At 37.3% G+C, this 27,966-nt stretch overlaps 1 protein-coding gene across 1 annotated transcript; it reads left to right on the top strand.

Annotated features, from left to right (window-relative positions):
- The first annotated feature begins 147 nt into the window (after positions 1-147).
- On the top strand, positions 148-14,543 carry ZDBF2 (zinc finger DBF-type containing 2). The gene is made up of 4 exons (XM_086343992.1): positions 148-278; positions 1,866-1,970; positions 3,304-3,431; positions 7,171-14,543. Exons 2-4 carry the CDS (start codon positions 1,911-1,913, stop codon positions 14,249-14,251), a joined length of 7,269 nt encoding a protein of 2,422 aa, XP_086200118.1. The 5' UTR covers positions 148-278; positions 1,866-1,910; the 3' UTR covers positions 14,252-14,543.
- The last annotated feature ends 13,423 nt before the right edge of the window (positions 14,544-27,966 follow it).

Genomic DNA, 27,966 nt, shown 5'->3' with positions numbered 1-27,966 from the left:
AGCACTAAAAATTTTATTTAACTATCTTCAGAGTTTAGGTTTAAACTCTATAGAGTTATCTCAGCCTGAAAATTGCCATATCTGTGAATGCAACTTAAAATTTCTTTCATTTTGTTGCTTCAGGTTAATAAGTAAAGGAAATTAAAGGAAAAAAGATCAAATTTTAAGTAAATAATTTCTTTAATATTCTTTATTTCAGAGGCTGATTTAATTGGTTTATTTTCCTTATAAGTGAGAAGTCAGACACTATCAAAGTTTCTCATAATAAAAAGTAATGGGTAAGTGAATGTTATGATCGAATTTTGATTTAATGAAGCTTTGTTATTCTCATTGGTTTTAAGGTTGTGATTTCAATGTTTGAACACTGATTTTAGTGAATAGACTTTTTCTGTTGCACACAAGCTTATCAGAAATAATATTACAGAGTCATTCTCTTTATATTTTTTGACAGTAAAGAGTGTTTAAAATAATTAGAATTAAAATCTTAATGAAATTATTTCTTAAAAATCCTATTTTCACTTTCACAAAACAGCAAAAAGCTACATTGTATTGGATTTATTACTTAAATTTGTCACATTTTGTATAAATGAGTATGTAAATAAATTTTAAAAATTCTAAATTCTAGGCTCTATTCTCAGATTTACTAAATCAGAATTTTGGAGGATGATTTTTATATTCAGCCTGGCTTGGAAATCACTATATTATGAAGTGTTGAAGGATTATAGTTTTGGGCTTGAGGGTTGAACCTTGGAAACTCTTCTTTATTTGTTTAATAAATAAACTGTTCCTGTTTAACAAATCAACTATTCCTGTGTCTCTTATTGTTTCTCATTAAGAGAAATTTTTGTTGGATTTCCACTAGTTGGAAAAAAATCTTCATGTTTGGTTTATGTAATTGTCAGAAGAGAAATATCTTTTGCTTCAGAAGCTATATTGGTTGCTATTTTGTTTTTTAGCAACTTCGTTGGATAAATTACTTTAAAATCTTCCTCTTTGTGGATTAAGCAGAAAATAAATGTGGTATCTTTACTCTCATGATAGAGAATAAGATGTTATATATGACACTGAGTGTTCACATGATCTGGGATTTTGTGTAGAAGCATGATGGAAAAATTAATGAGCTTCATTAGAGTATAGTAAGTGTACTATAGTAACAATTTAGGAATAGTAATTTTTCTTTAAAAATTGAGTACTGTATTCAATACTGAACCACTTCCCAATAATTCTTAACAACTTACCAGGAAATCAGTAAAAATGTAGTCATCTAGGCTTCAAATATTGGCAACACACTATTCTTTTAGAAGATGCATAGGTCTCAGTGAAAGACAAATACTGTATGATATCTCATATATCCGCATACATGAGGAATCTAAAAAATAAACTAGTGAATATAGCAGAAAAGAAACAGACTAGCAGATACAGAGAAGAAACTGGTGGTTACCAGGTGGAAAGGGAAGAAATGAGGGACAAGATAAATGCAGAGAATTAAGAGGTACAAAGAATTATATATAAAATAGGGAAGCTACATGGATATGTAGTACAACACACAGAATATAGCCAATATTTTATAACAACTATGAATGGAATATAGCCTTTAAAAATTGTGAATTGTGCTGTGTTGCACACCTGAGACATATATTGTTCATCAAATATTCCTCAATTTAAAAAAAGAAGAAAGGTCTCAGTTAATTGCAGGCTCACTGATTGGTTTGGTAGCACATGGTAGCCCTTTCTATTCTCATAATTATTAGAAATACTAGTGAGTAGGACTCAAGAATGAAGTTCTCTTCTATGGTGTTATCATGGCTATCTTCTTCATGGTAGTAAGGAATTATTGTGTTTTTGTCATTTTTCTTTTCTTACAGTTTGAGTATTCAAGGACAATAGCCATCTGACTTTGGTTTTTCAACATGCAGAACAGATCAGGATATTGCAGTTTTTGTTGTGTATTCTATAATAACCTGGAGCAGGTGAGAAGATCCTATTACTATGGTTATACCACAAAGGACCTACTCATAACTTTCGCTTCTTTTACACAATCAAATTCATTTAACAGACCATATTGAGAATCTACTAATGAGGAGATGTGGCTTGTAGGGATATGGCTGTGAACAAAAGCAGTTTCTTTTATTCATGAAGCTTACAGTTTGATGCACTAAGACAGAAAATAAGTAGTCACATAAATTTAGTACATGGTGTGTCAGACTGTGATAAATGATATGAGGAAAATAAAATAGGGAAGAAGGTGCGGTTTTAGATTGAGTGGCCAGGTGAGGTTACAGAAATGACATTTGAGCTGAGATTTGAATGAAATGTGGGGATCAGGCTTGCTTATATCTTGGGGGGCAGAATTTATAGGTTAGAGGGACAGGATAGCAAGGATAGAGACCCTGAGGCAGAAGGGTGGGATTACATTTCTGATAATAATTTGAAAGTCTCTTAAGTTGATAATGCCTTTAATGCACCTAACTTACTGAATTCCCTGGTGGCTCAGACGGTAAAGCGTCTGTCTACAATGCGGGAGACCCAGGTTCGAGCCCTGGGTTGGGAAGATCCCCTGGAGAAGGAAATGGCAATCCACTCCAGTACTATTGCCTGGAAAATCCCATGGACAGAGGAGCCTGGTAGGCTACAGTCTATGGGGTCGCAAAGAGTTGGACACGACTGAGTGACTTCACTCAACCTACTGAATATCACAGCTTACCTAGCCTACCCTAAAAGTACTTGGAATACTTACATCAGTCTACAGTTGAGCAAAATCATTTAATGCAAAGCCTGTTTTATAATGATTGGGTAACATGTAATTTATTGAATACTGTACTGAAAGTGAAAAACAGAATGGTTGTATGGGTCATTTACCCTCCCGAGAGACTGGTCTCCCTTTGCCTTTGAATCCCCTCCCCTAAGCACAGGTACAAACCACTTGCTTGTTTTTCTTCCCTTTGTACCCTTCCTACCCTTCCTGTGTATCTTTCTTACAGCTATGGTTGTGCAGGAGTCCTTTTACTCATTTCCAGTTGGTTTTCAGGAAGAATTGTTTCACATGTAGATGTATTTTTGATATGTTCATGGGGAGAAGTGAGCTGCATGTCCTCTAATATTCTGCATTGATTTGCGCTCCCCTTAAATGGTTTTCAGATGAGTATTTTAGAATTGCTTTATATAAAGGGTATATCAATTTATACTTTTACCAGGAGTATGATGAATCCAAATTGTGATGCTCTCACTGCTAATGAGTATTACCCGTTAGTATGTTTACCCATTAGAATATTTAGAAACATTCATTTTCTTTTTATTTCCCAGCATCTATCCAGTGACTATCACAGATCCTTGATCACACAGAAAAGACAATGGATGGGTGCTGCTAGTTTGATGGAACGTTTCTTGCAGGATGTACTGCAGCACCACCCGTGTCGTTATCAGGAAAGCAGGTAGAGTAACTGAGTGAAATAATATTAGTATATTCATGTGTGCCAAGTTGCTTCATTTGTGTCCAACTCTGCGCGACCCTGTGGACTATAGCCCCACCAGCCTCCTCTGTCCGTGGGATTCTCCAGGCAAGAATACTGGTGAGGGGTGCCATGCCCCTCTCTAGGGAATATTAGTACGTAGTTATATATTACAGTGGATGTTTGTGTTAACATCCTAATATTTCCTAAAGTGAATCTTTGAATCAGGGAATATAACGTGAACCTTTATCTAGTAACTTATCCTTGCAGTTGTTTAAACATTTTTCCTAAGTTAAGTAAAAAAAATCTCACTCTAAAAGATATGGACTATACTATGCTTTTTCTAAAGAAAAGTCAGGCCAGTAAATATGTATCATCAAGGATGCCACAGGATTAAGCAGGGTAAAAAGGTGGGAACAAACATAACTTTAACAAGATTAGTAACCAAAAGTTGGTGATAGTAGCTAAGTAAGGATAGTCAAGGTAAAAATTTATTCCACATTAATGGAACTATTGGCTAACTCTGTGCTACTCTGTAAAACGGAATTGATTATTTTTATAATTTGTCAGTATCTTGATAGCTTACTCTTTTATTAATATATTTTGATTGTTTTAATAAAAAATCTTTTGATAACATTTTAAAAAGTTAATGTCCTATGTTGAAGAAGAACTTTGGTAGAAAATCAGATTATGTACTTGGATGAGTTTGCTGCTACAGCTGTTAAGGTAAAGCAACATAGATCATTAGCACACCTGTACAGTATTAGTTGACTTTAGTCCTAGCAGCAGAATAAAGGGTAAACTTCTTGCACACTTTGCAAGTCACCAACCTAAAACTTAGCAAATGACGAAAAAGTTATGATGGGGAAAAGTTAGGAAAAAATATTTGTTTTCTTAGCTGGTGGAAAGATGGAATTAACCTATCTTGAGGTCAGTATAAATTACCAGTTTATAGTATATATAAAAAATGCTTCAACAAACATATTTGTACATCCAGCTCTTTCTGTGGGGTAGACTTCTAGACTGTGAACTTTTGGGCTAAAGTTTATGGACATTAAAATAGTTTTTATTTTTTAACTTTTCATTTTAGAATAATTTCAGACTTAAAAAATTTAGTTGCGAACTGGTACAAGGGATTTTTCTTGTGTAATGTTCACCTAGCTTCCCCAAATGTTAAGTCTAAAATAACCACAGTGGACTTCCCTAGTGATAGTGGATAGGAATCTGCTTGCCAGTGCAAGGGTTACGGGTTTGATCCTTGGTCTGGGAAGATTCCGCATGCCATGGAGCAACTAATCCTGTGTGCCACAACTAGAGCCTGTGAGCCGCAACTACTGAAGCCCGCGGGTCTAGAGTCTGTGCTCTACCACAAGACAAGCCAGCGCAGTGAGAAGCCCGTGCCCCTCAAGGAGTAGCCTGTTCCCTGAAACTAGAGAAAGGCTGCACACTAGCCAGGAAGACCCAGTGCAGCCAAAAATAAGCAAGAAAAATAAAATAACCACAGTATAGTGATCAAATCCATGAAATCACCATGATACCACACTATTTATAGAACTCATTCAGATTTTGTCAGTTGTGTTTACTAATGTCCTGTTTTGGGGACCAACATTCCATCCAGGACCACTCAGTGCATTGAATTGTCACATTTCTGTACTTTCCCATAATCTTGAGTTGCTCCTTAGTCTGTCTCTGCTTTTAAGACCTTGACACTTTTTAGAAGAGTACTGACTGGCCGGTTATTTTGTAGGATGTTTTCTAAATTTGAGTATGCTTGATGTCTTTTTATTTTGTTGATGATGTCCTTTGTTGTGCAAAAGTTTTAAAGTTTAATTAGGTCCTGTTCATTAATTTTTGCTTTTATTTCCATTGCTCTATGAGATGGATCCAAAAAAATATTGCTGTGATTTATGTCAGTGTTTTGCCTATGTTTTCCTCTAGGAGTTTTATAGTATCTGGTCTTACATTTAGGGTTTTAATCCATTTTGAGTATATTTTCGTATATGGTGTTAAGAGAAAGTTTTAATTTCATTCTTTTTCATGTAGCTAGCTATTCAGTTTTCCAAGCATCAGTTATTAAAGAGACTGTCTTGCCTCCTATGTCATAGATTTGGGCTTCCCTGGTGGCTCAGATGGTAAAGAATCTGCCTGCAGTGCAGAAGACCCAGGTTCGATCCCTGTGTTGGGAAGATCCCCTGGAGAAGGGAATGGCAACCCACTCCAATATTCTTGCCTGGAGAATTCCATGGACAGAGGAACCTGGCCGGCTACAGTCCATGGGGTCCCAAAGAGTCAGACACAACTGGGTGACTTCCACTTGTCATAGATTGAGCATAAGTGTGTAGGTTTGTTTCTGAACACTGTTCTGTTTCATTGATCTATGTATCTATTTTTGTGCCAGAACAATACTGTATAGATTACTGTAGCCTGAAGTCAGGAAGCATGATTCCTCTAGCTCTGTTCTTTCTCAAGATTGTTCTGGCTGTTGAGAGTCTTCTGTGTTTCCATACAACTTTTAAAATTATTTGTTCTAGTTCTGTGAAGAAAACCTTTAGTGTTTAGATAAGGATTACAGTGACTCTGTAGATTGCCTTGGTAGTATGTTCATTTTAACATTGATTCTTCCAGGAACGCAGTGTATCTTTCCATCTGTTTGTACCTCTGTCAGTTTCTTTCATCAGTGTCTTATAGTTTTCTGAGTACAGATCTTTTGTTTTCTTAGGTAGGTGTATTCCTAGGTATTTAATTCTTTTTTGATGTGGTGGTAGATGGGATTGTTACTTTAATTTCTCTGATAGTTTGTTGTTAGTGTATGTAGTAGATTTCTGTATACTAATTTGTATCCTGCAACTTTATCAATTCATTGATGAGTGCTAATTTTTTTTGGTGGTATCTTTAAGATTTTCTATGTATAGTATTATGTCATCTGCAAACAATGACAGTTTTACTTCTTCCTTTGCATTTTGGATTCCTTTTGTTTCTTTTTCTTCTCTAGATTCTGTGACTAAGACTTCTAAAACTGTTCAATAAAAATGGTGAGAGTGGGAATCCTTGTCTTGTTCATCCTTTTCTTGTCTTAGAGGAAATGCTTTAGACTTTTCACTGTTGAGTATGATGTTAGCTGTGGATTTGTCATAAATAGCCTATTTTGTTGAGATATCTTCCCTTTATGCCCTCTTGCTGGAGAGTTTTTTTGAAATCATAAATAGATGTTGAATTTTGTCAAAAGCTTTTTCTGCATCTACTGAGATCATCATATGGTTTTTATTCTTCAGTTTGTTGATGTGGTATACCACAGTGATTGATTCTGCAGATATTAAAAAATCCTTACATCCTTGGGGTAAATCCCACTTGATCATGGTGTGTGATCCATTAATGAATTGTTGGATTTGATTTGCTAATATTTTGTTGAGCATTTTTATGTCTATGTATCAATATAAGTGATACTGACCTGTAATTTTTTGTGTGTGTGTGATATCTTTGTTTGGTATAGCATCAGGGTGATGCTGGTTTCATAGAATCCTTTGGGATTTTCAACTTGTTTGATTTTATGATTCTACCTTCCTTTCTGTCCTTAGCCAAATGTTACAAAATTAATTTATTTTGAAACTCTCTGTTGTAGGAATCTGGCCCAGGATAGAAAGAACATAGAATTTATTATGCATTGAAAAATCTTAAATGGATGTCAAAATATTTTAATGGAATTTTCCCCCTTATTTTTTAGATCAATGCAAAATGAGAGACTTCATATGACTACTGTGTCACCTTCAGAAGTGGTTCCTAATGATGATTTTAGTCCTGAAATAAAGACTGAGGATGCTGCTGGAGTCAGAGAAGAGATATCTACCAAGGCATCTGAACCCATTGAAAAGGTGTATTCTAGGCCTCAGGAATATATGCATAGTGTTTCAGATCGACCATCAGTTATTCAAAAACTGGAAAAAGGACAACAGCATCCCTTGGAGTTCATTCATAAAATTGGGAGCAGTGTGAAAGAGTTTAATCCAGTTGGTATTAGTCACAGTACAAATAATAGACAAAGTGTAATATGTTCATCAGTGATTTCTAATGCTCCTGTTAGTTGTTCACCTGAAAGTTCTCATGAAAGACCAGTTACAACTGACACTACTTCTGGTTTGTCACTTGGAGTCCATTTGGATTTAGTTAACAAATGTGACCCAAACAAAGCTGACAAATACCTTAAACAGCTAAACAAGGGCTCTAGAAACCCTATGCTACCATCCCATCCAGAAACTTCTTCAGTTCCATATCAGAAACCTAAAGAGTTAAACAGAAAGTCTTTATGTGTAAACTCAGATAAGTTGACCTTACGGGAAGATGTAAATTCTCAGACTAAAGCTTTGTCAACTGACTTTAAAGTCCATGAATTTGTGAGTACTGAAAACTCTTTAAAATTGGAATCTCTTTCTAAATTTGCAGTGAATCCAGTAGTCAACCTGAGTAAAACTGACATGCCTTCTAATAAAGGAATCTTTGAAGATGACATTCCAAAGCACCATGAGAAATTCTTTCCTAATATGGATCATAACCAGGAAGGAAAGCATTTGGTTTTTAACAAGTCAGCCTTTTGGGAACAGAAGATCGAAGTGAGTTCTGAAATGAAGTTTGCTGGTGGCTCTCCTCAGTCAGCATCTGATCACTGTGAAGAGGCTGAACCAGACCTTGGCAAGGGGGAGCAAACTGACCAAGAAGATAAGAACTGTGAATCAAGAGATTCTGCAGTAAGTTTTGATGGCAGTTCCTCTTTTTATTCACTGATGGACCAATCCAAAGTGACTGTTGAAGAAATAAACCTTTCAAAGGAAGTACATACTGATTTGCAATATAAGAATAATACATCTTATATTTCTGAAAGAAGCTCTGATTGTGATGACTCCTTTCAGGTGACTACCAGCAAAACTCAAGTGAAAGATGAAAGTGTTCATAAGGTAATGCATATTAGGCTGGTTGATGAAAGCTATGAATCCAGCGATTCTGAGATGAATTTTGATTGTGATGCTTCACTTCAGTCAACTGATGACTGCCGCCAACAGCCTGAGAAAGAAGTAAACCTTCCTAAGGGGGTGCTCGTTGGCTTGGTTGATATGAACTATGGATCTAGTAGCTCTGAAATAAGTGCTGATTCTGTTTTCTCGCTTCAGTCAATGCCTGGCCGATTCCCAGTGACTGTCACAGAAACAGAACTTCAGAAGAAGGTTCACATTAGCTTAGTTGATAAGAACTATGGATCGAGTTGTTCTGAAACAAGTTTTGATTGTGATGTTTCTCTTCAGTCATTCTTCGACCATCCTCACATGGCTGTCAGTGAAAGAAACCTGGAGGATAGGCCTGTCTCTCTAAAAGATAGTCATTATAAACCCAGTAGTGCTAAAGCATATCTTGATTGTGATGTCTCTCTTGAGACCTTGTCTGATGGACCTCAGAAGGATGTTGAAAATATCAATCTTTGGAAAGAAAAGAATGACCTTGTGGATATGAACTGTGAATTTCATGGTCCTGAGATAAAGTTTCATTTGATGAAAACAGATCCTCAGTTGGTGCCTGCCCAATCCCAAGTTGCAGTTAAAGAGGTAAATGCTCAGGAAGTAGCTATTGACCTGGAGAACAAGAGTATTAAGTCTAGCATTTCTGATCTCAGTTTTGATTCTCACCCTATGGGCTCTCGTGGTGAAATAAATCTGAAAGCATTAAATGTTGACATGGAAGTTAAGAGCTATGGATGTTCCAGTTGTAAGTCCACTTTTGACTCCGATTCTTCTTTTATGTCAGTTTCTGAGTATCCTGAGATGGATGTTGAAGAAATAAATAAGAAGCATGTTAACTTGGAAGATGAGAGCTTTGAATCAATTAGTTCTGAAATAACTTTTTATTCTGATAGTCCTCTTCACCCAGTAGTTGACCAATCTCAAGTAACTGTTTATGAGGAGGATCCTATTGATCTGGAAAATAAGAGTAATGAATCTCGTGTTTCTGAAATAACTTTTGATTCTGGTGTGCCTCTTCATTCAGGGACTTATCAACCTGAAGTAGCGGTGAAAGAAACATTCATTCAGAAAGAAGTGTGTACACACTTAGGAGAGAAAGATGATGCACCCACCAGTTCTGAAATAAGTTTGACTTCTTATATCCCTTTTCACTCAGTGATTAAGCAGCCAGAAGAAGCTGTTAAAAACCTAAATCCTCAAAATGAAGAGTGGCTACACTTAGAAAATAAGGGAAATGAATCTAGTGATTCTGAAATGTTTGATTATGATATTTTTCGTTCAATGACTGGACATTCTGAAGATCCTATTAAAGAAAGAAACCTTCAGAAAGGGGAGGATATACACTTAGAAAATAAGGATAATGTACCTGTTGTTTCTGAAAACAGTTTGAAATCTGGTATTCCTTTTCATTTAGTGACTGGTCATCTTTCCATAGCTATTAAAGAAATAAACCAAAAAGAAGAACATGTAAATTTAACAGATAAGAGTAATAAGTTAAAAGTTTCTGAAACAAGTTTGGATACTGATATCCCTGTTCAGTCAGTGACTCACAAACCGGAACTGATTGTGAAAGAACTAGGGCTTCAAAAAGAAAAGCATGCTAAGTTAAAAGGTCAAAGTGCTGAATATAGTGGTTCTGAAATAAGTTTAGATTCTGATTATTCAATGACGGAACCTCAAATAACTGATAAAGAAGTAAGTGTTCAGAAAGAAGAACATGTTGTTCTAGAGAACAAGAGTGATAAATATAGTAGTTCTGAAATAATTTTGGACTCTGATGTCCCTCTTCAGTCAATGAATGAAAAACCTCAGACAACTGTTTTGAAGGACGACCATGTTGACCCAAAAGATGAAAGTACTGGACCCAGAGGCTTTGAAAAAAAATTGAATACTAATAACCTTCTTCATTTAGTCATTGACCAACCTCAACTAGGCCTTTTGAAGGAAAAACATGTTCATTTGGAAGATACAAACAATGAATCTAGTTACGGTAAAATGGATTTTGATTCTGCTGACCCTCTTCAGCCATTGACCGAACAATTTCAGGAAGTGGTTGAAGAAACAAAAGTGCAGAAAGAAGAGGATATGAGCCTGAAGAATAAGGTTGATGAACCTAATGATTCTGAATTAATATATAATTCTGATGTTTCTCTTCCATCTGTGTCCAGTCAACCTAAAGTGGCTGTTAAACGAATAAACCTCAAGTATGAAAATCATGTGTACTTGAAAGATAAGAACAGGCAAGATAGTGGTTTTGCAATGAGTTTGAATTCTGATCTCACGGATCAGTCAGTAGTTGATCATCCTCAGATAACTATTTTGGAGCAAAAGCATACTGAACTAGGAGATAAGCACAATCAATCTTGTGGTTCTGAAATAAATTTTAATTCTAATGACCCCTTTCAATCAGTGGCCAACCAGCTTAGACAAACTGTTAAAGAAATAAGCCCTTGGAGGGATGAAGTTGACATGGAAGATAAGAGAGATGAACCTAAGCATTTTGAAATTGTATCTGACTCTGATGTCTGTTTTCAGTCAGTGGCTGGCCAAACTGAAGTTGTTAAGGAGGTAAACCTTCTGAAGGAGCATGTTGACTTGGAAGATAAGGTTGTCAAACCTAGTGATTCAAAAATAGACTTTGTTTCTGATGGACCTCTTCAATCTGTGGCTAATGAAGTTCAAGAGGCTGTTACAGAAATGAATCTTCTGAGGGAGGGACCTGTTCGTCTGAGTGCTAAGAGCTATGAACCTAATGATTCTGAAATCATTTTTGTTGCAAATACCCCTCTCCAGTCAGTGGTTGAGCCACACCATGATTTGGAAGAGCAACAAACCAGTTTGGAAGACAAAAGCAATGATCCTTGTGGTCCTAAGATAAATTTTGTTTCTGAATATCCTCTTCAGTCAGTGACTGGCCAGCTTCAAAGAAAAGCTGTTAAAGAAATAGGTCTTTGGGAGGAAGACCATATTTACCTGGAAGATAAGAGATACAAACTAGGTGATTTTGAAGTAAGTTATGATTCTGATGTTGACTTTGTAGCTGGTCATTCTGCTGTGGCTGTCAAAGAAATAAACTTGCAAGAGGAGGATCAGAATGACCTAGAAAATAAGAACTGTGAACTTAGTGTTTCTGAAATAAAATGTGATTCTGGTGTTCATCTTCAGTTAGGAGTTGACCAACCTCAGGTGGTTTGCAAAGAGATAAATCTTCAGATGGAAAAGTATCTTGGCATGGAAGAGGTTAGTGAACCTAGGGATTCTGAAATAATGTGTGGTTCTGATGTTCCTCTTCAAATAGTGATAAACGAACTTGAAGAGTCAGACAGAGAAACAGATAAGATGCTGTTTATGGACCTGACGGCAAGTGATAATGACTGTGAAATGATTTCAGATTCTGATGTCCCTTTTCAGCCAGTGATTGATTCGCCTCAAAGGACTGTCAAAGAAATCAGCTGTATAAATGCAGAAAGTTTTGACCTAGATGAGAACTGTGACTCTTGTGATTCTGAACTAAGATATGTTTGTGAAGCCTCTCCTCAGTCAGTGACAAACCATTCCAAAAAGGTCTTCAAAGTAGTAAAGCAGAAGCAAGACTATATTATTCTGGAAGAGACAAGCTCTGAGCCTTATGTTTCTGAACTGAGTTTTCAAATTGATTCCTCTCATCAGTCCATGACTTACCAGTCGCAAGAATCTGAAAAAAAAAAGGCAAAATATAGTGACCCCAAAGACAAGAGCTGTCAATCTAGTGGTCCTAAAAGAAACTTTGAATGGGAGGAGACTTCTCAGCCAGTAACTCGGCAACAGCAGAAGGTTGACAAAGGAGTCAGCCTTTGGGAAGATGTAGAAAATATTGGCCTAAAAGATAAGAACTGTGAATCTGGTGTTTCTGCGATGGATTGTAATGCATCTCCTGGATTGGTGATCCATCAAATGCCTGATCAAGAAAACCTTTTGAAGTTAAAACATACTGATCCAGAAAGTATGAACTGTGAACCTTGTGGTTCTGGGGTGAAGTTTCAACGTGATCCTTCTCTCCAGTCTGGCAATGACCGGCCTCAAGAAGCTGTTAATAAGATCAACCTATTTAAGAAGATGTCTTTTGACCAGAAAGAAACAAATCATAATAATTCCCATTCCGACTCTGTTCCTGTGGTTGATTCTATAAGGAACTTGGAAAAAGCAAAGGAGGTCATAGAAGATGATCTTCATGAACTACATCCTGAACACTTGCCTCCCGTCCCTCCTTCATTTGTGGGGAAAACGCGGTCTCAGATAATGAAAGAAGATGATGTGCAAATGAGTGCTCTTGTGAAGGAATTTAAGAAAGATCATTTCTACTGTTACTTTGTTAGCGACTGTGAGATAAGAAAAAGGAAAAAAAAATTTTTGAATGAAGAAAAAAAGATGACCTGGACTGACCTCAATCAGGACACCACATCAATTCAAATTCTCTCAGATTGTGATGATAATGAGGGTGGTACTTCACATATTGATGACTTTTCAGTGGCTTTAGATAAACCTAACCATCATCCTTCAACAGAAAGGAATCATGAACAAACATGGCAAGTGGCCTCTCAAGACCAGGCTATAAAAGATAGGCATGGAACTCAAACCAATCTCACAAGTCAACGAGGGACAAAAAGAATTAGTGGACAAGAGAAAGACTCTCCAGTAAGGAAGTATTTACTTTTACAAAACAACTGGAAAACAAGAGAGAAAGTTAAAAAAAAAGAATTTCCTGAATCATGTATTGGCGTTTTGAAGCCTTTGCAAGCAAATACCTTAATTTATATTCTTTCTTCAAATATTAAGTTGGAGAAAGGTGAATCCAACCGCGTCTCTAAAAGGAGGCACTGTAGTAGAAATAATTGGGATATTAACATACAGTACAAATTTAACCAGACTTCCTTTAATTGTTATGACCCATTGAATAAGCACATTGTAATTGATCCTCCTCTGAACATAGAAGTACCAGGGTCTGACAGGAATAATTGTGTTGAAATGCATGTTAGCCACTTAAATTCTAATGCAGAAGATAATGATCCTTATGTACAAAGCTCTGCTTCAGTACCTTTTATGACAGTGTCAGTAGGACATGAACTAAAGTCAGGTCAGGAGGCCAGTGAATCTTCTGTGTTTCCAGAAAAATCCAAGATTTTTAGTTCTAGTGAAATTTCGAGGGAAAGTAATTTCCAGTCAACTTTTTCAAGTCGTGATGTTGCCAAAACCTCATCAAAATCATTTAGAAAAAAGTTTTTGAAAAGTAAAAGCAAAAATCAGAGAAGGAAGGTATCAACTAATAATAAGCCAGATTTTCCCAAAAAAGGTTGTAGATCAGTTATTCCCCAGCAAAATATCAGAATTGCTTCAGAAAAACGGTCGATTTGGATTCAGAGCAAACTAAGTGATATAATTAAAAAGTATATTCCAAAATACTCTGTTTTTTTGCGTCACAAATATCAGTCCAGGAGCACTTTTGTTAGGATGCATATTAAGAAGAAAAAACCTAATGTTAGTAGGTTAAAGAAGGCGAAGAAACCAGCTAATATGCTCTCAAACACCTCAGTTCTGTCAGCAGGAGCTGAAGAGCAGTCACGAGCTATAGCAAGCTCTTCTAGGCAACGTGTGCAGACCTCTTCCAGCGTTGCACGAAGTAAGAAGAATGGTAATAAAAAACACCCTAGAAGACAACAGAGAAAGCCGTGTAGACCTATCAGAACATATGATTTGAGAAGTTTGTTTTCTGGTGTACCGTATTCGGATAGAATGAAGACTCGATTCTCTAACAGATTATGAGGTAATGAAGTAAACTAAAGGTGTTTCTGTTAAGGGCTGGTTGAAGAGTCAGTGCTTCAGTTGAAAATACATTCGGCACTTGGTGTACATAGCTTTCCTAACTGGTGGAAAAAATGAACCTTCATCTATTTTGCTATAGCCTTATTTTTCAGGACTTTTAATATTCATTTAAAATTAGTGTTAGGGTGTTTGTTTTTTTTTTAATGCCCTTTGTCCCTTTGTTGTGGAAGAGCTTCATCTTAATTTATATTACATAATTTAGCACAATATATATACCCTTTTCTGCCTTCAATCGTGTCCCATTTATTTTTTATGATTGTGTCTCATGTCAGCAGCTTAAAATACTGCAAGGATGAATGTGGCAAACATAAAATGCTATCTTATTATTTACTTTTTAAAAATTGGAACAGATGAATATGAATTGAGTCTTCTGTGTGTTTCAAAGTAGTGTTGTCAATGTCGTATTCTAACTGGGTAGTTAAAAAGAAGTTCTAATAGATTATCTCAGCTTTTGAATGGGATTAACCTAAATAATCACACACAAAATACAATTTATCTTTCTTTCAGAAGCGTTACAGAGAATGAGATTTCATTAACTTTAATCCAGTTTTAAAAAAACTGCCTGGTGATTTAAATACATAACAGACTCCTGTTTCTTTTAAACTGTATCTGCAGGCCTTCAACTTTCTTCATTGAGATACATCCATATTGTATATATACAATATCTGTAGGTTTTTCTTTAGCATTACTAGATCTTAAGGGGAAAAGGATCTTGCCAGTGTGATTATGCTTTTCTACCAGCTTGCCTGGTGGCTCAGGTGGTAAAGAATCTGCCTGTAATGCAGGAGACCCAGGCTCGATCCCTGGGTGGGGAAGATTCCCTGGAGAAGGAAATGGCAATCCACTGCAGTATTCTTTCCTGGAGAATTCCATGGACAGAGAAGCCTGGCGGGCTGCAGTCCATGGGGTCGCAAGAGTTGAACACGACTTGGCAACTAAACCACCAACACCAATAAAACTGATAACCTAAGTGTAGCCCCATTTTGCTAGTGAAAAGCTGTATTTGTACATTGGTTTGGCCTTCCTTCAACTTGCTAACTGATTTTAATAGTTCAAATGAAAGATGTCAAGATATGCAGTTTAGGTCTGACATACTCAAAAAATCTTTAGATCTTTTATTCAGGGACACTGGTTGTGCTGATACAGATTCATTCAATTATCCTACTAAGTCAGGGAAACTGGATCCTTTTCTGTCATTGATGCTAAAAGGGAAACATGACTTTTAGCTTCTATATTGTATAAACCATATTTGAAACTTGATCAGTATACCATGATTTCAGAAATAAAAATGTGTTACTTCAGAATTAAGTACAGTGTAACAGTTAGTTCCTAAATGTAGCTTTATTTCAGGGGCCATTATTTAGCCTGTGGGTATGTTATGGACATTGTATTGTATTAATAATTTCTTTTAGTTCTGTTCAGTTGCTCAGTTGTGTCTGACTCTTTGCGACCCCAGCATGCCAGGCTTTCCTGTCCATCACCAACACCCAGAGCTTACTCAAACTCATGTCCATCGAGTCGATGATGCCATCCAACAATGTCATCCTCTGTCCTCCCCTTCATCTCCTGCTTTCAATTTTTCCCAGCATCAGGATCTTTTCCAGTGAGTCAGTTCTTCGCATTAGGTGGCCAAGGTATTCCAGTTTCAGCATCAGTCCTTCCAATGACTATTCATGACTGATTTCCTTTAGGATGGACTGGTTGGATCTCCTTGCTGTCCAAGGAACTCACGAGAGTCTTCTCCAACACCACAGTTCAAAAGCATAAATTCTTTGGCACTCATCTTTCTTTATAGTCCAACTCACATCCATGCATGACTGCTGGAAAAACCATACCTTTGACTAGACGGACCTTTGTCGGCAGAGTAATGTCTCTGCTTTTTAATATGCTGTCTAGGTTGGTCATAGCTTTTCTTCTAAGGAGCAAGCGTCTTTTAATTTCATGGCTGCAGTCACCATCTGCAGTGATTTTGGAGCCCCCCAAAATAGTCCCTCACTGTTTCCACTGTTTTCCCATCTATTTGCCATGAAGTGATGGTACCATATGCCATGATCTTAGTTTCCTGAATGTTGAGTTTTAAGCCAACTTTTTCACTCCCCTTTTTCACTTTCATCAAGAGGCTCTTTAGTTCTTCTTTGCTTTCTGCCAGAAGGGTGGTGTCATCTGCATATCTGACGTTATTGATATTTCTCCCAGCAATCTTGATTCCAGCCTGTGCTTCATCCAGCCTGGCATTTCGCATGATGTACTCTGCATATTAGTTAAATAAGCAGGGTGACAATGTACAGCCTTAACGTGTTATTTTCCTGATTTGGAACCCATCCGTTGTTCCATGTCCAGTTCTAACTGTTGCTTCTTGACCTGCGTACAGATTTCTCAGGAGGCAGGTCAGGTGGTCAGGTATTCCTATCTCTTTGAGAATTTTCCACAGTTGTTGTGATCCATACAGTCAAAGGCATTGGTGTAGTCAAAGTAGATGTTTTTCTGGAATTCTCTTGCTTATTCTATGATCCAGTGGATGTTGGCAATTTGATTTCTGGTTCCTCTGCCTTTTCTAAATCCAGCTTGAACATCTGGAAGTTCACTATTCATGTGCTGTTGAAGTGGCTTGTTGAAGTACACTATTCATGTGCTGTTGAAGTGGCTTGTTGAAGTACACTATTCATGGCTTAGAGAATTTTGAGCATTACTTTGCTAGCATGTGAGATGAGAGCAATTGTGTGGTAGTTGTACATTCTGGCATTGCCTTTCTTACGGATTGGAATGAAAACTGACCTTTTCTAGTCTTGTGGCCACTGGTGAGTTTTCCAAATAATTTCTTCTAGATTTAAAGCAGTAATTAGATTAAAAAATGGACAAATGTTTATATTTTTAGTTGCAGAGCAACTTGAACTTACCCTATATTCAAATATTTTAATTTCTTTTCTTAAAATATCACTGTCAGCTGCTAATTTGGAATAATCCTGCAATTTTAATTTAGAAAGAAAACTGTCTTACTGATTAGGAAGTAAATAAACTCCAGTACTCTTGCCTGGAAAATCCCATGGATGGAGGAGCCTGGTAGGCTGCAGTCCATGGGGTCGCTAAGAGTCGGACACGACTGAGCGACTTCATTTTCACTTTTCACTTTCATGCATTGGAGGAGGAAATGGCAACCCACTCCAGTGTTCTTGTCTGGAGAATCCCAGGGACGGTGGGGCCTGGTGGGCTGCCGTCTATGGGGTCGCACAGAGTCGGACATGACTGAAGCGACTTGGCAGCAGCAAGCAATTAATTCTTAAAAATATTCTACTTGTGGGTATTGGTGTTTTTTTTCCCCTATGAAGTAGACATGTAATTCTCTTGAGTACTGTTAATAGGCATTCTGCAAGCTTTTAGTGTCAGTTTAAAAGCAAGAGATCATATGGAAAAAAAATGTACCATGTAATTGTGATGTATCATATCTACTGTGATTACATCATTCAGAGAGGAAAGTTCTTATAATTCAACTGATCAAAAACTTGAAGAAAATTTACTACCATTTTTCACATTGGAAACTCTTCTAAGTACCTTTTTTTTTTTTCCTTAAGAAGAAAAGGTTTATATCTAAAGTTTAAAGTATAAAATAGTCCTGATGATTTTAAAAAGCACTTTGAAATGTTTACTGAGTTCCTGTAGTCATTGTTATTTTAGACAGGCTTGAAAAGTTGGAATTGTAAATTTTATAATTTAAATAAGTAGTGAATAACTTTCAGAGTTTGGTAGGATACAAGAGTGTACCTTTGTCAAAATTTGTTTGGGCTTAATTTACATATTAGATAAAAATTGGATTTTTCTGTGTGTATTCAAGTATGCATTAAATTCTTTTAATAGTAAAAAATCAAATGATAACCATAGTGAGTGTTTTATTAATCTTGTCCTTGCATAAATGTTTACTATAATTATTCCAAATTTTGTAGTATGTAGACAATGTGTAAAGTGTGTTTTGGACTTGTGTGTTTACATTTTTGTGTAACTCAGGCTCTGAGTGACATGATTTTGCTAAAGAGAAACTATATTTAAATACTCAAATGATTATATATTTCCATGTAAAATGAATGTGAAGAGTAATGTATTTTTTATAATGCAATTTAAAGAGTAAATTTGTTTTCAAAACTACCATGATAAAATTTATCAAATATTGAAATTTGCCTCTATTTTCTCTTCACGTTAGGAACTTTATCTGGGAATACTTAAGAAATGATAGAATAAGGAAAACAGAAATTCATTTTATAAACGTCATACAGATAATATAGGGGAATATAAATGTTGATGCCGGTGAGAAAATAATTTAACCAAAGATACATAGGCTATATTCGATGAAGTAGTTATTTCAAAGGAGTAGAATTAAACAACTTTGTCTTTGTCTGCTGGAGTGGTGTGTTAGCAGTTTTTCACTTTGTATACCTGTATGGAAAGAGTCCGTGAACAGATTGAATTCAGGAGGCAGTACCTGTGTCATTATTTGATGCCTACTGGAAGATAACTTGGTGCCTCCAATACCCTAGCGCATGTTTTAAGGAATGAGAAAACATGGAAGAGTGTACGTGTCTATGTCAGTGCCTTTGGCCTCACCAGTATTGGTTTCTAGAGTTTTGGTCCAGGATTATATTGGATTATATAAGGAGAAGTCTCTCTTATATATGTCTCTTAAATAAGAGACTTCTCCTTATATAAAAGTGTTAATAAAGTAAAAATGTTAGTTGGAAGCCAATTTTCAATAAAGGACTTTTATGTATAGAAAAAATGTGGAAAACTGTGAAAAATCATGTAATTAAAAAAATCAGGAAATTACCCATCAAAATGTCAAGAAGATGAAAGGCTGAGGAGGAGTCTCAACATTTCCTTATACTTCATTGAGACCAAAAATCTTAGGGAAATAACAGTATATTTAATAATTTTCATGTGTTCTTATACTTGATTGTACATATTTAAAAAGTTCTCCTAAAGTCTTTTATTTACCTTGATTAGGACGAACTGTACTTTAATGCTGAATCTTTAAAGTATGAACTTGTACTTTTCTCTGTGTTTACCATTTATTACATGCATATTTGTTTACATGCGTTTTATTTTCTGAATTTTTAAGCTGGGCATGTGTATGTACATGTTGAGCCCTAAGTACCAGACTTGTTTGGTACTTTTGACCTAAATTGTTCTAAACTTTTGACCTGTGTTGTCTCATTTGATCTTCAAAGGGCCCTTTTGAGTTAGTAACTGTAATTGTGACTAAATAGCCGATGAGAAAATTAAGGCATTGAGCTTCAGTTTGGGGATTAAAGATGAATTGTTTTCTATAATCAAATGAGGATTACAAATAATCCCCATTCTCTTCCTCATCCCCAATTTCAGGCCACCCCTAATCTATTGTCTGTCTTTATAGTTTAGCTTTTTCTGGACTTTTCATACAAATGGCATCATATAATAAATTGTGTTTGCGTCTGACTTTTTTTCATTTCCTGTAATGTTTTTTGGGGTTATTCATATAGCATGTAACAGTATTTGTTCTTTTTTAAATTGCTGAGTAGTATTTATAATTAATTTTTGATAAATCTGGTAACAGAACACTGGTCTTCTGATGACAAATACGATAAAAGCTATTAGGTGTGAGGTTAGATGTTCCTTTATGCCTCGTATACCTGTTATCCTCGATTACTACCCCAGATCCACAACAAACTGGATATCTGCCTTTGTGAGTGCTCTTATTCCATACTTGAATGCTTTATACTTCCTCTGTTTTTGACTCTTATTTTTTTTTACTGCTCTTCTTGGCATTCTTTTCATTGTGCTTCGTCAATTCTCATTTTCAGTGTCAACACATTACTTTCGTTATGAATTGCTTACAAGTAACTAAACTGAGAATCATATCCAAGTTGCCCGTTTTCCTTATCTTACATGTACGATAAAGCCAGGAAGTGTTGATGATGGTACCGGTCATAGTGAAAGTTCTTGTTTAAAATGACTATCCTACGGGGACTTCCCTGCCGGTCCGATGGTTAAGACTTCATGCTTCCACTAGAGGGGGTCTGGGTTTGATTCCCTAGTCAGGGAACTAAGATTCTGCATGTCGCTTGGTGCAGCCAAAAAAAAAAAAAAAAAAAAAAAATTACTCTCCTACATAACCACAGTGTACCTTATCAAAATCCGGAAACCAGTGTTGATATGATTATTACCCTCTACTCCACCGGTCTCACTTGGATTTTACAGACTGCTCCAACGCATCCTCTATAGGTCCAGGATTTAATTCAGGATCACACATTGTCATGATTCTAATTTCCTTCAATATGGAACAGTTTCTCAGCCTTTCTTTGTATCTTATAACTTGACATTTTGAAGTGTACAAACAAGTTTTTTTGTGGAATGTCCCTTAGTTTGAGTTTGTGTGGTGTTTCTTTATAATGCTTTTTCTGTGGGCGGTGGGGTGGGGCAGAAAAATCTGTGGACTTCTCAGTGTATTATAACAAAAGTCGTGTGATGTCAATATGAATAAATGTGATGATTGAAAATATCTAATTTTTGTTTTTATTTTAGAGTAAAAGCGTTTAATAATCTGAAATGGGGGCTCTCATATAAAGTAAATTATCAACTTTACTGAAAAAAACTTTACTGAAAAAGTTACATTTTTTTCACAGCTCAGCTTAGAGGCAACTGTGACTGTGAATATTTTATCTGTTACATTTATCTAACTGATCATAGATAAGGCAGTTACTTATTAATGTATTTAACAAATATTATTTAGACCCGTACTAAATGGGGAAACAGTGGAAATAGTGTCAGACTTTATTTTTTTGGGCTCCAAAATCACTGCAGATGGTGATTGCAGCCATGAAATTAAAAGACTCTTACTCCTTGGAAGGAAAGTTATGACCAACCTAGACAGCATATTGAAAAGCAGAGACATTACTTTGCCAACTCCGTCTAGTCAAGGCTATGGTTTTTCCAGTGGTCATGTATGGATGTGAGAGTTGGGACTGTGAAGAAAGCTGAGCACCGAAGAATTGATGCTTTTGAACTGTGGTGTTGGAGAAGACTCTTGAGAGTCCCTTGGACTGCAAGGAGATCCAACCAGTCCATTCTGAAGGAGATCAGCCCTGGGATTTCTTTGGAAGGAATGATGCTAAAGCTGAAACTCCAGTACTTTGGCCACCTCATGTGAAGAGTTGACTCACTGGAAAAGACTCTGATGCTGGGAGGGATTGGGGGCAGGAGGAGAAGGGGACGACAGAGGGTGAGATGGCTGGATGGCATCACCGACTCGATGGGCATGAGTCTGAGTGAACTCTGGGAGTTGGTGATGGACAGGGAGGTCTGGTGTGCTGCGATTCATGGGGTCGCAAAGAGTCGGACACGACTGAGCAACTGAACTGAACTGAACTGATGTGCCTAGCCCTATGGTGGGTGCCCAGGATCCAAACATCAATTCAACAGGTCTCTAGTTGATCACTTTCATTACGTATATGAATGAAAGACAATTTCTGTAGTGGTAAGTCTGTGGAATTGCAACATAATTCTTAGGCTTTCAAAAGATCATTAAAAAACCTTATGTTAGATCAAGATAGTGCTCTTTGGCATTAAAGAATTCCTCAACTTTCTACATTGAGGCCCATTGCAAAGAATTTCTCATGATTATCTTGGAAAGATTGTTTTTCTACTTTTGCATTATTATGAATAGTCTCTCCTGTGTTGGTTTGATGCCCCAGGATGAAGTGTTATTTATATAGACTCACTTAGTTACCCATCTTATCACAGCACAAAAATGACTTCCTAAGGAAAAGTTTGTATTTTCATCAGATGTTTATTTGAAAAGATTCTAATTGAAGTATAAGACGATTTACAATATTATGTTAGTTCAGTTCAGTTCAGTCACTCAGTCGTGTCTGACTCTTTGCGACCCCATGAACACAGGCCTCCCTGTCTATCACCAACTCCCGGAGTTCACCCAAACCCATGTCCATTGAGTCGGTGATGCCATCCATCCATCTTATCCTCTGTTGTTCCCTTCTCCTCCTGCCCTCAATCTTTCCCAGCATCAGGGTCTTTTCAAATGAGTCAACTCTTCACATGAGGTGGCCAAAGTATTGGAGTTTCAGCTTCAGCATCAGTCCTTCCAATGAACACCCAGGACTGATCTCCTTTAGGATGGACTGGTTGGATCTCCTTGTAGTCCAAGGGACTCTCAAGAGTCTTCTCCAACACCACAGTTCAAAAGCATCATTTCTTTGGCGCTCAGCTTTCTTTATAGTCCAACTCTCACATCCATACATGACCACTGGAAAAACCATAGCATTGACTAGACGGACCTTTGTTGGCAAAGTGATGTGTCTGCTTTTTAATATGCTATCTAGTTTGGTCATAACTTTCCTTCCAAGGAGTAAGCGTCTTTTAATTTCATGGCAAATAGATGGGGAAAGTGGAAACAGTGGCTGACTTTATTTTTGGGGGCTCCAAAATCGCTGCAGATGGTGATTGCAGCCATGAAATTAAAATTAAAATGTTAATGTATAGCATATTGATTCAGTATTTTTGCAGATTATATTTCATTATAGGTTGTTAATGAGTATAATTCTCTGTGCTACATGGTATATCCCTGCAGCCTATTTTATTATATAGAAGTTTGTATTTGTTAATCCCATACATCTAATTTATTCCTCCCCATTTTCCTCTCCACTTTGGTAACCATAAGCTTTTTTGGAAAAAATATATGAGTCTGTTTCTCTTTGATACATATATTTGTATTATTTTTTAAATTCCACATATATGATATCATATAATATTTGTTGTTTCAGGCTCCATTTATTTCTCCTCCAATATTTATGATTTCTTTCCTTCTACTAACTTTGGGTTTTATCTGTTCTTTTTTTTCCTAGTTCTTTTAGGTTTAAAGTTGTTTATTTGGTGGGAGTCTTCTCAGCCCAGGTGGGTGGCATGTTTCTCCCTCACCTGGCCATCCCGTGCCTGCTCTGCAGGACTCAGCCCATATACTTTTAAATCTAGATCTTTTTTTATTTCTCCCAGTTACCTTTTAATTTTCAAAACTTTGGTGTGGTGTATGAATCTTTTTTTTTTCCAATTTTGAAATTTAAGTAGAAGATCCTGAGGATAAAGAGGGGTGAATTCATTGCCACACTTGAAGTGGCAGCGTCCTTTTTTTTTCTTTACAATTTGTTTGAAAAAAAGTTATGTTTATAACAATATATAAATTATATATTAAAATTCAAACACATAGCATTGGGATTCTGGAAGAGTTAGAATCCCACGGATGGAGGAGCCTGGTGGGCTGTAGTCCATGGGGTCGCTAGGAGTCGGATACGACTGAGTGACTTCGCTTTCACTTTTCACTTTCATCCATTGGAGAAGGAAATGGCAACCCACTCCAGTGTTCTTGCCTGGAGAGTCCCAGGGACGGGGGAGCCTGATGGGCTGCCGTCTATGGGGTCACACACAGTCGGACACGACTGAAGCGACTTAGCAGCAGCAGCAATCTCTTGTCACTTTCCGAGCAATTTTTGATTTGTTATTATGAATAAGAGGTTCTTTTCCTTCCTTGAATTTTGTTACAAAGTCCTCTCTAATAACTTGCCATTGAAGGATCCTGTGAGTGTGTGTGTGTGTGCATGCACGTGTGTGTGTTCATATGTGTGTTTTTTCTTAACTAGGAGTGGTAGGAGATAGGGCAAACCTCATATGGGAGAAGATTGTGACATAGGTTAAATCTATTGTAATCAATAATCAATGAATGTTGAAGGAGCATTGTATTCCTCAGCAGCTAAGTGCCTGTTCTGCATTCTGACCAGAAGCTTCTGGGAACGCTGGTGTTTGGGTAGTAGTTTCCTTTAGGCTAGTTATTTGGCACCACAGGACACTTTCACCTCTTAGAGCTACAATGCGATGAGGGAAAGAGCTGTGGCTATCAAAATACTTATCTCTAGGATATCAACCTAGAAGTCATTTGTCAGATTTACTTACGGATGTTCAAGTCAGAGATGTTGAGTAATTTTCTTTACAAAAAACAAAAGTGAAAGCAAAACTTTTAGAAATTTAAGGTAAGAGAAAAATAAATGTCCTTGCTTGAAGCTATGGACAAAGTTAAAATAATCCAGAAATAACAGTTTTGGTATTTTGGTGTATATTTTTCCAGATACATTTTAATGAGATGATCTTGTAAATAGTGTATGGAGGATTGTTTTTTGACTAGTTTTCCCACCACTAAATACATTGTAATCATCTTTTCTTGACACAGTTTTGAATAAGGTACTTTTTTTTTTTTTTAGGCCTCGCTGGGCAGCATGCAGGATCTTAGTCCCCTGACAGGGATTGAACCTGTGCCCTTACATTAGAAGCGTGGAGTTTTAACCACTAGACCACCAGGGAAGTCCCTGAACAACATTTTTTAATGGTCTTGCTCTACTCCATTGCATACATGGTCACATGTTTATTTAAATAATTCTAGATATATTAGATGGTTTTCAGTTTATTTTTTGCAAGTATGTAAAAACTCTGCAACTACTATTCCTGTGGATAAAGCTTTTGAATATTCATGATTATTTTCTTGAGATAAATTCCTAGAAATAAAACTGTTGGAACACAATAAAACTGTTGGAACACAGCCTACGTGCATTTTTAATAAGTGCTTTTCCTAATGTAGACAAACTGGTTTTATAATTAGTTGCTCTACCAAAAAGTGCAGCAGAGATTTAACATATGGCTTTTTCTTAAATTGTTCCATAATAAAAAGCTGAGGCTAATTTTTGTGCTATCATGTTGTGAAAGGCAATTCTATTGAGGATAAAAGAGCAATATAGTACAGATAGGCTTATTTCTGGCAGTCTGTCTATTATACTGTCTCTCTAACCCCATAGAATATAAGTTCCATGAAAAGAAGGAATTTTTTCTGGTTTCTTTAAAACTGTATTTTCAATGCCTGTGTCTAACACAGAGTAGGCATTCAATAAATAATTGTTGAAAAAATAAATTAATAACTCTGGACTTTTGGGGCTTCCCTGATAGCTCAGTTGGTAAAGAATCTGCCTGCAATGCAGGAGACCCCAGTTTAATTCCTGGATTGAGAAGATCCACTGGAGAAGGGATAGGCTACCCACGCCATTTTCCTGGGCTTCCCTTGTGGCTCAGCTGGTAAAGAATCTGCCTGCAATGTGAGAGACGTCGGTTCGATCCCTGGGTTGGGAAGATCCCTTGGAGAAGGGAAAGGCTACCCACTCCAGTATTCTGGCCTGGAGAATTCCATGGATTGTATAGTCCATGGGATCACAAAAAGTCAGACATGACTGAATGACTTTCACTCACTGGACTTTTTATAGGTACATATTGAAGTCATTGCTGCTGCTGCTGCTAAGTCGCTTCAGTCATGTCCGACTCTATGCGACCCCATAGATGGCAACCCACCAGGCTTCCCCGTCCCTGGGATTCTCCAGGCAAGAACACTGGAGTGGGCTGCCATTTCCTTCTCCAATGCATGAAAGTGAAAAGTGAAAGAAGTCGCTCAGTCGTGTCTGACTCTTAGCGACCCCATGGACTGCAGCCTACCAGGCTCCGCCATCCATGGGATTTTCCAGGCATGAGTACTGGAGTGGGGTGCCATTGTCTTCTCGATTGAAGTCATTAACAAGTGCTTAAACTGCATGGTGTTAAGTAGAGGCCCATTGGCAGGGTAATATTGAGGTAGGAAATGTAAATTATCTTTATTTAATTGATAAGAAAAATTTAATTATTGCATATATTCCAAGAAAAAACATGAATAGAGTTAGAAATGAAACTAGAGACTTATTGTGAAACATTCCTGTCAAATAAAAATGCCTGTGAAATAGGGAGGGAGCAAGAGTAGGCAGAAAAGTTCTTCAGATGTAGTACATGTCTGATAGCTATGAAAGGAGAAGGGGAAAAGAAAGAGGGTTGGGTGGGGAGAGTTGCAGACTTGTACAGTCTGATAAAGTCTTGGCCAGCCAGAAGGGAGCTCCAGTGACCCATAGAAGAGTTCCACATTGGGTAGCAATGGCTCGGTGGTTGGCTGAGGGTTGTCTGAGAGACTCATGGGCTCAGCTCAAATACTTAGTGGATCCTGAAGATTCTGCAGCTAGAGATGATAAGTTAACTGCACTCCTGGTTGCTGACCAGTGAATTCCTCTTAGAGCCAGGAGGTGTATCTCCTTGGTTACCACAGTCCTTACCTTGAGCTGTGCAAATCCTCCTCTTCATGCACATTTTTGAGAACACCTTTATCAAGGTTTGTTATGGACTATTGCCTTTACGCTTACACCTTCATAAGCCATGTCACTGCTGTTTCAGACTTATTGCTGTTTGGATGGTACTGTGTGTATTATGACCAGTGAATCCCATGGTCATGAGCTCATTACTGTACTTCCTTTGCTGTGAAGTAGGTTGGATGCTATGTTGTGTGTGGTTTTATGGTTGCAGATTGGTCCCTCTAAGCCCTCAGATCAGGGATGTTGGCAGGAAAAGTGGAGGCAGAAAAGACATTCCCTTTACTTGAAACAAGTATCTGTTCTTGAGAGAACGAATCACTGGCTTTTCAAGGACATAGCAGGTCCAGAGTAGTCAACTGGCCACCAAGTGGTTGTTAATAGTTGGTTTCATTAAGAAATAGTGCCCAATCGTGGGTTCAACATTGGTCTCTATTGTTGGCAGTTTAGACATTCAGAGATAGCAGAACCTCAATTGGCCTTGGTAAGTAAAAGTTCTTGCTCTTGGGACCATGGGCAGGCTCTGTCCCTGACATGGTGGTTACTCTATTTGTATGTCCATCTTTCCTGTTCTCAAGTGATCAATGATGAAAGCTATCTAATGTCACCATTTTATCTATGCTGTTGTTTATTGCCTCCATGCTTTCTGGTGGACCTTAACATTTGACATAAAAGTTTTTACACTTTGTACCCATCACCATCTGTCCATCCACTTGCCTCTTCTCCAGAACTCTTTTCTCCAGTCACTCAGAATTTTCCTCTTAACCCCTTGACCAGCCTATCAGGCCATTCTTTTTTTTTTTTTTAATTTATTTGGCTGTGCCAGACTTTCACTGTGACATGCAAACTCTTATTTTTGGCATGTGAGATCTATTTCCCTGACTAGGGATGGAGCCTAAGCCCCCTGCACTGGGAGCTTGGAGTCTTAGCCATTGGATTACCACCGAAGTCCCTATCAGGCCATTCTTTACTGCTTATGATTTTGTATGTATTCTCACCTTGGACCATTTCTCCTTCCACACAAGTGAGTGATCAGGTGTGCCAGGTGAGGCTCCTGTCATTGTAAAGATTTTTTTTCTCACCACTGTCTTTCAAAGTCACCCCTGGATGGGATGTAATGCAGCTTCCATTTATGTTCAGTTTTCACCAATATTCAGAGCCAATCCATCTATGAACCTAGCTCAGGTTTTCTCCTCGTGATTCAGCTGTTCATGTGGGACCCTCCACATCACCATGACGTGTAAGCTAAAGGAGGAACATTGGTGCAACCAAGGAAGGCAAATCGGAGTCTGGACTACTTCCCCGTGCAGCTCACACATGCTTTCTTGTCTTGCATAAGCTTGATCTCAGGCCTATCTTTTCAATCTTCTGCTCTTGCTGGGCAGTTATGTGCCTGGTCTTTACCATTTCAGGGACCCATTA

Source organism: Bos grunniens, chromosome 2 (genome assembly GCF_055505025.1).
Source record: "Bos grunniens cultivar Pamir isolate PY7600 chromosome 2, Bosgru_T2T1.0, whole genome shotgun sequence".
Taxonomy (NCBI): Eukaryota; Metazoa; Chordata; class Mammalia; order Artiodactyla; family Bovidae; genus Bos; species Bos grunniens.
The sequence above is the reverse complement of the archived record's forward strand: the minus strand, read 5'-3'. Positions and strand labels throughout refer to the sequence as shown.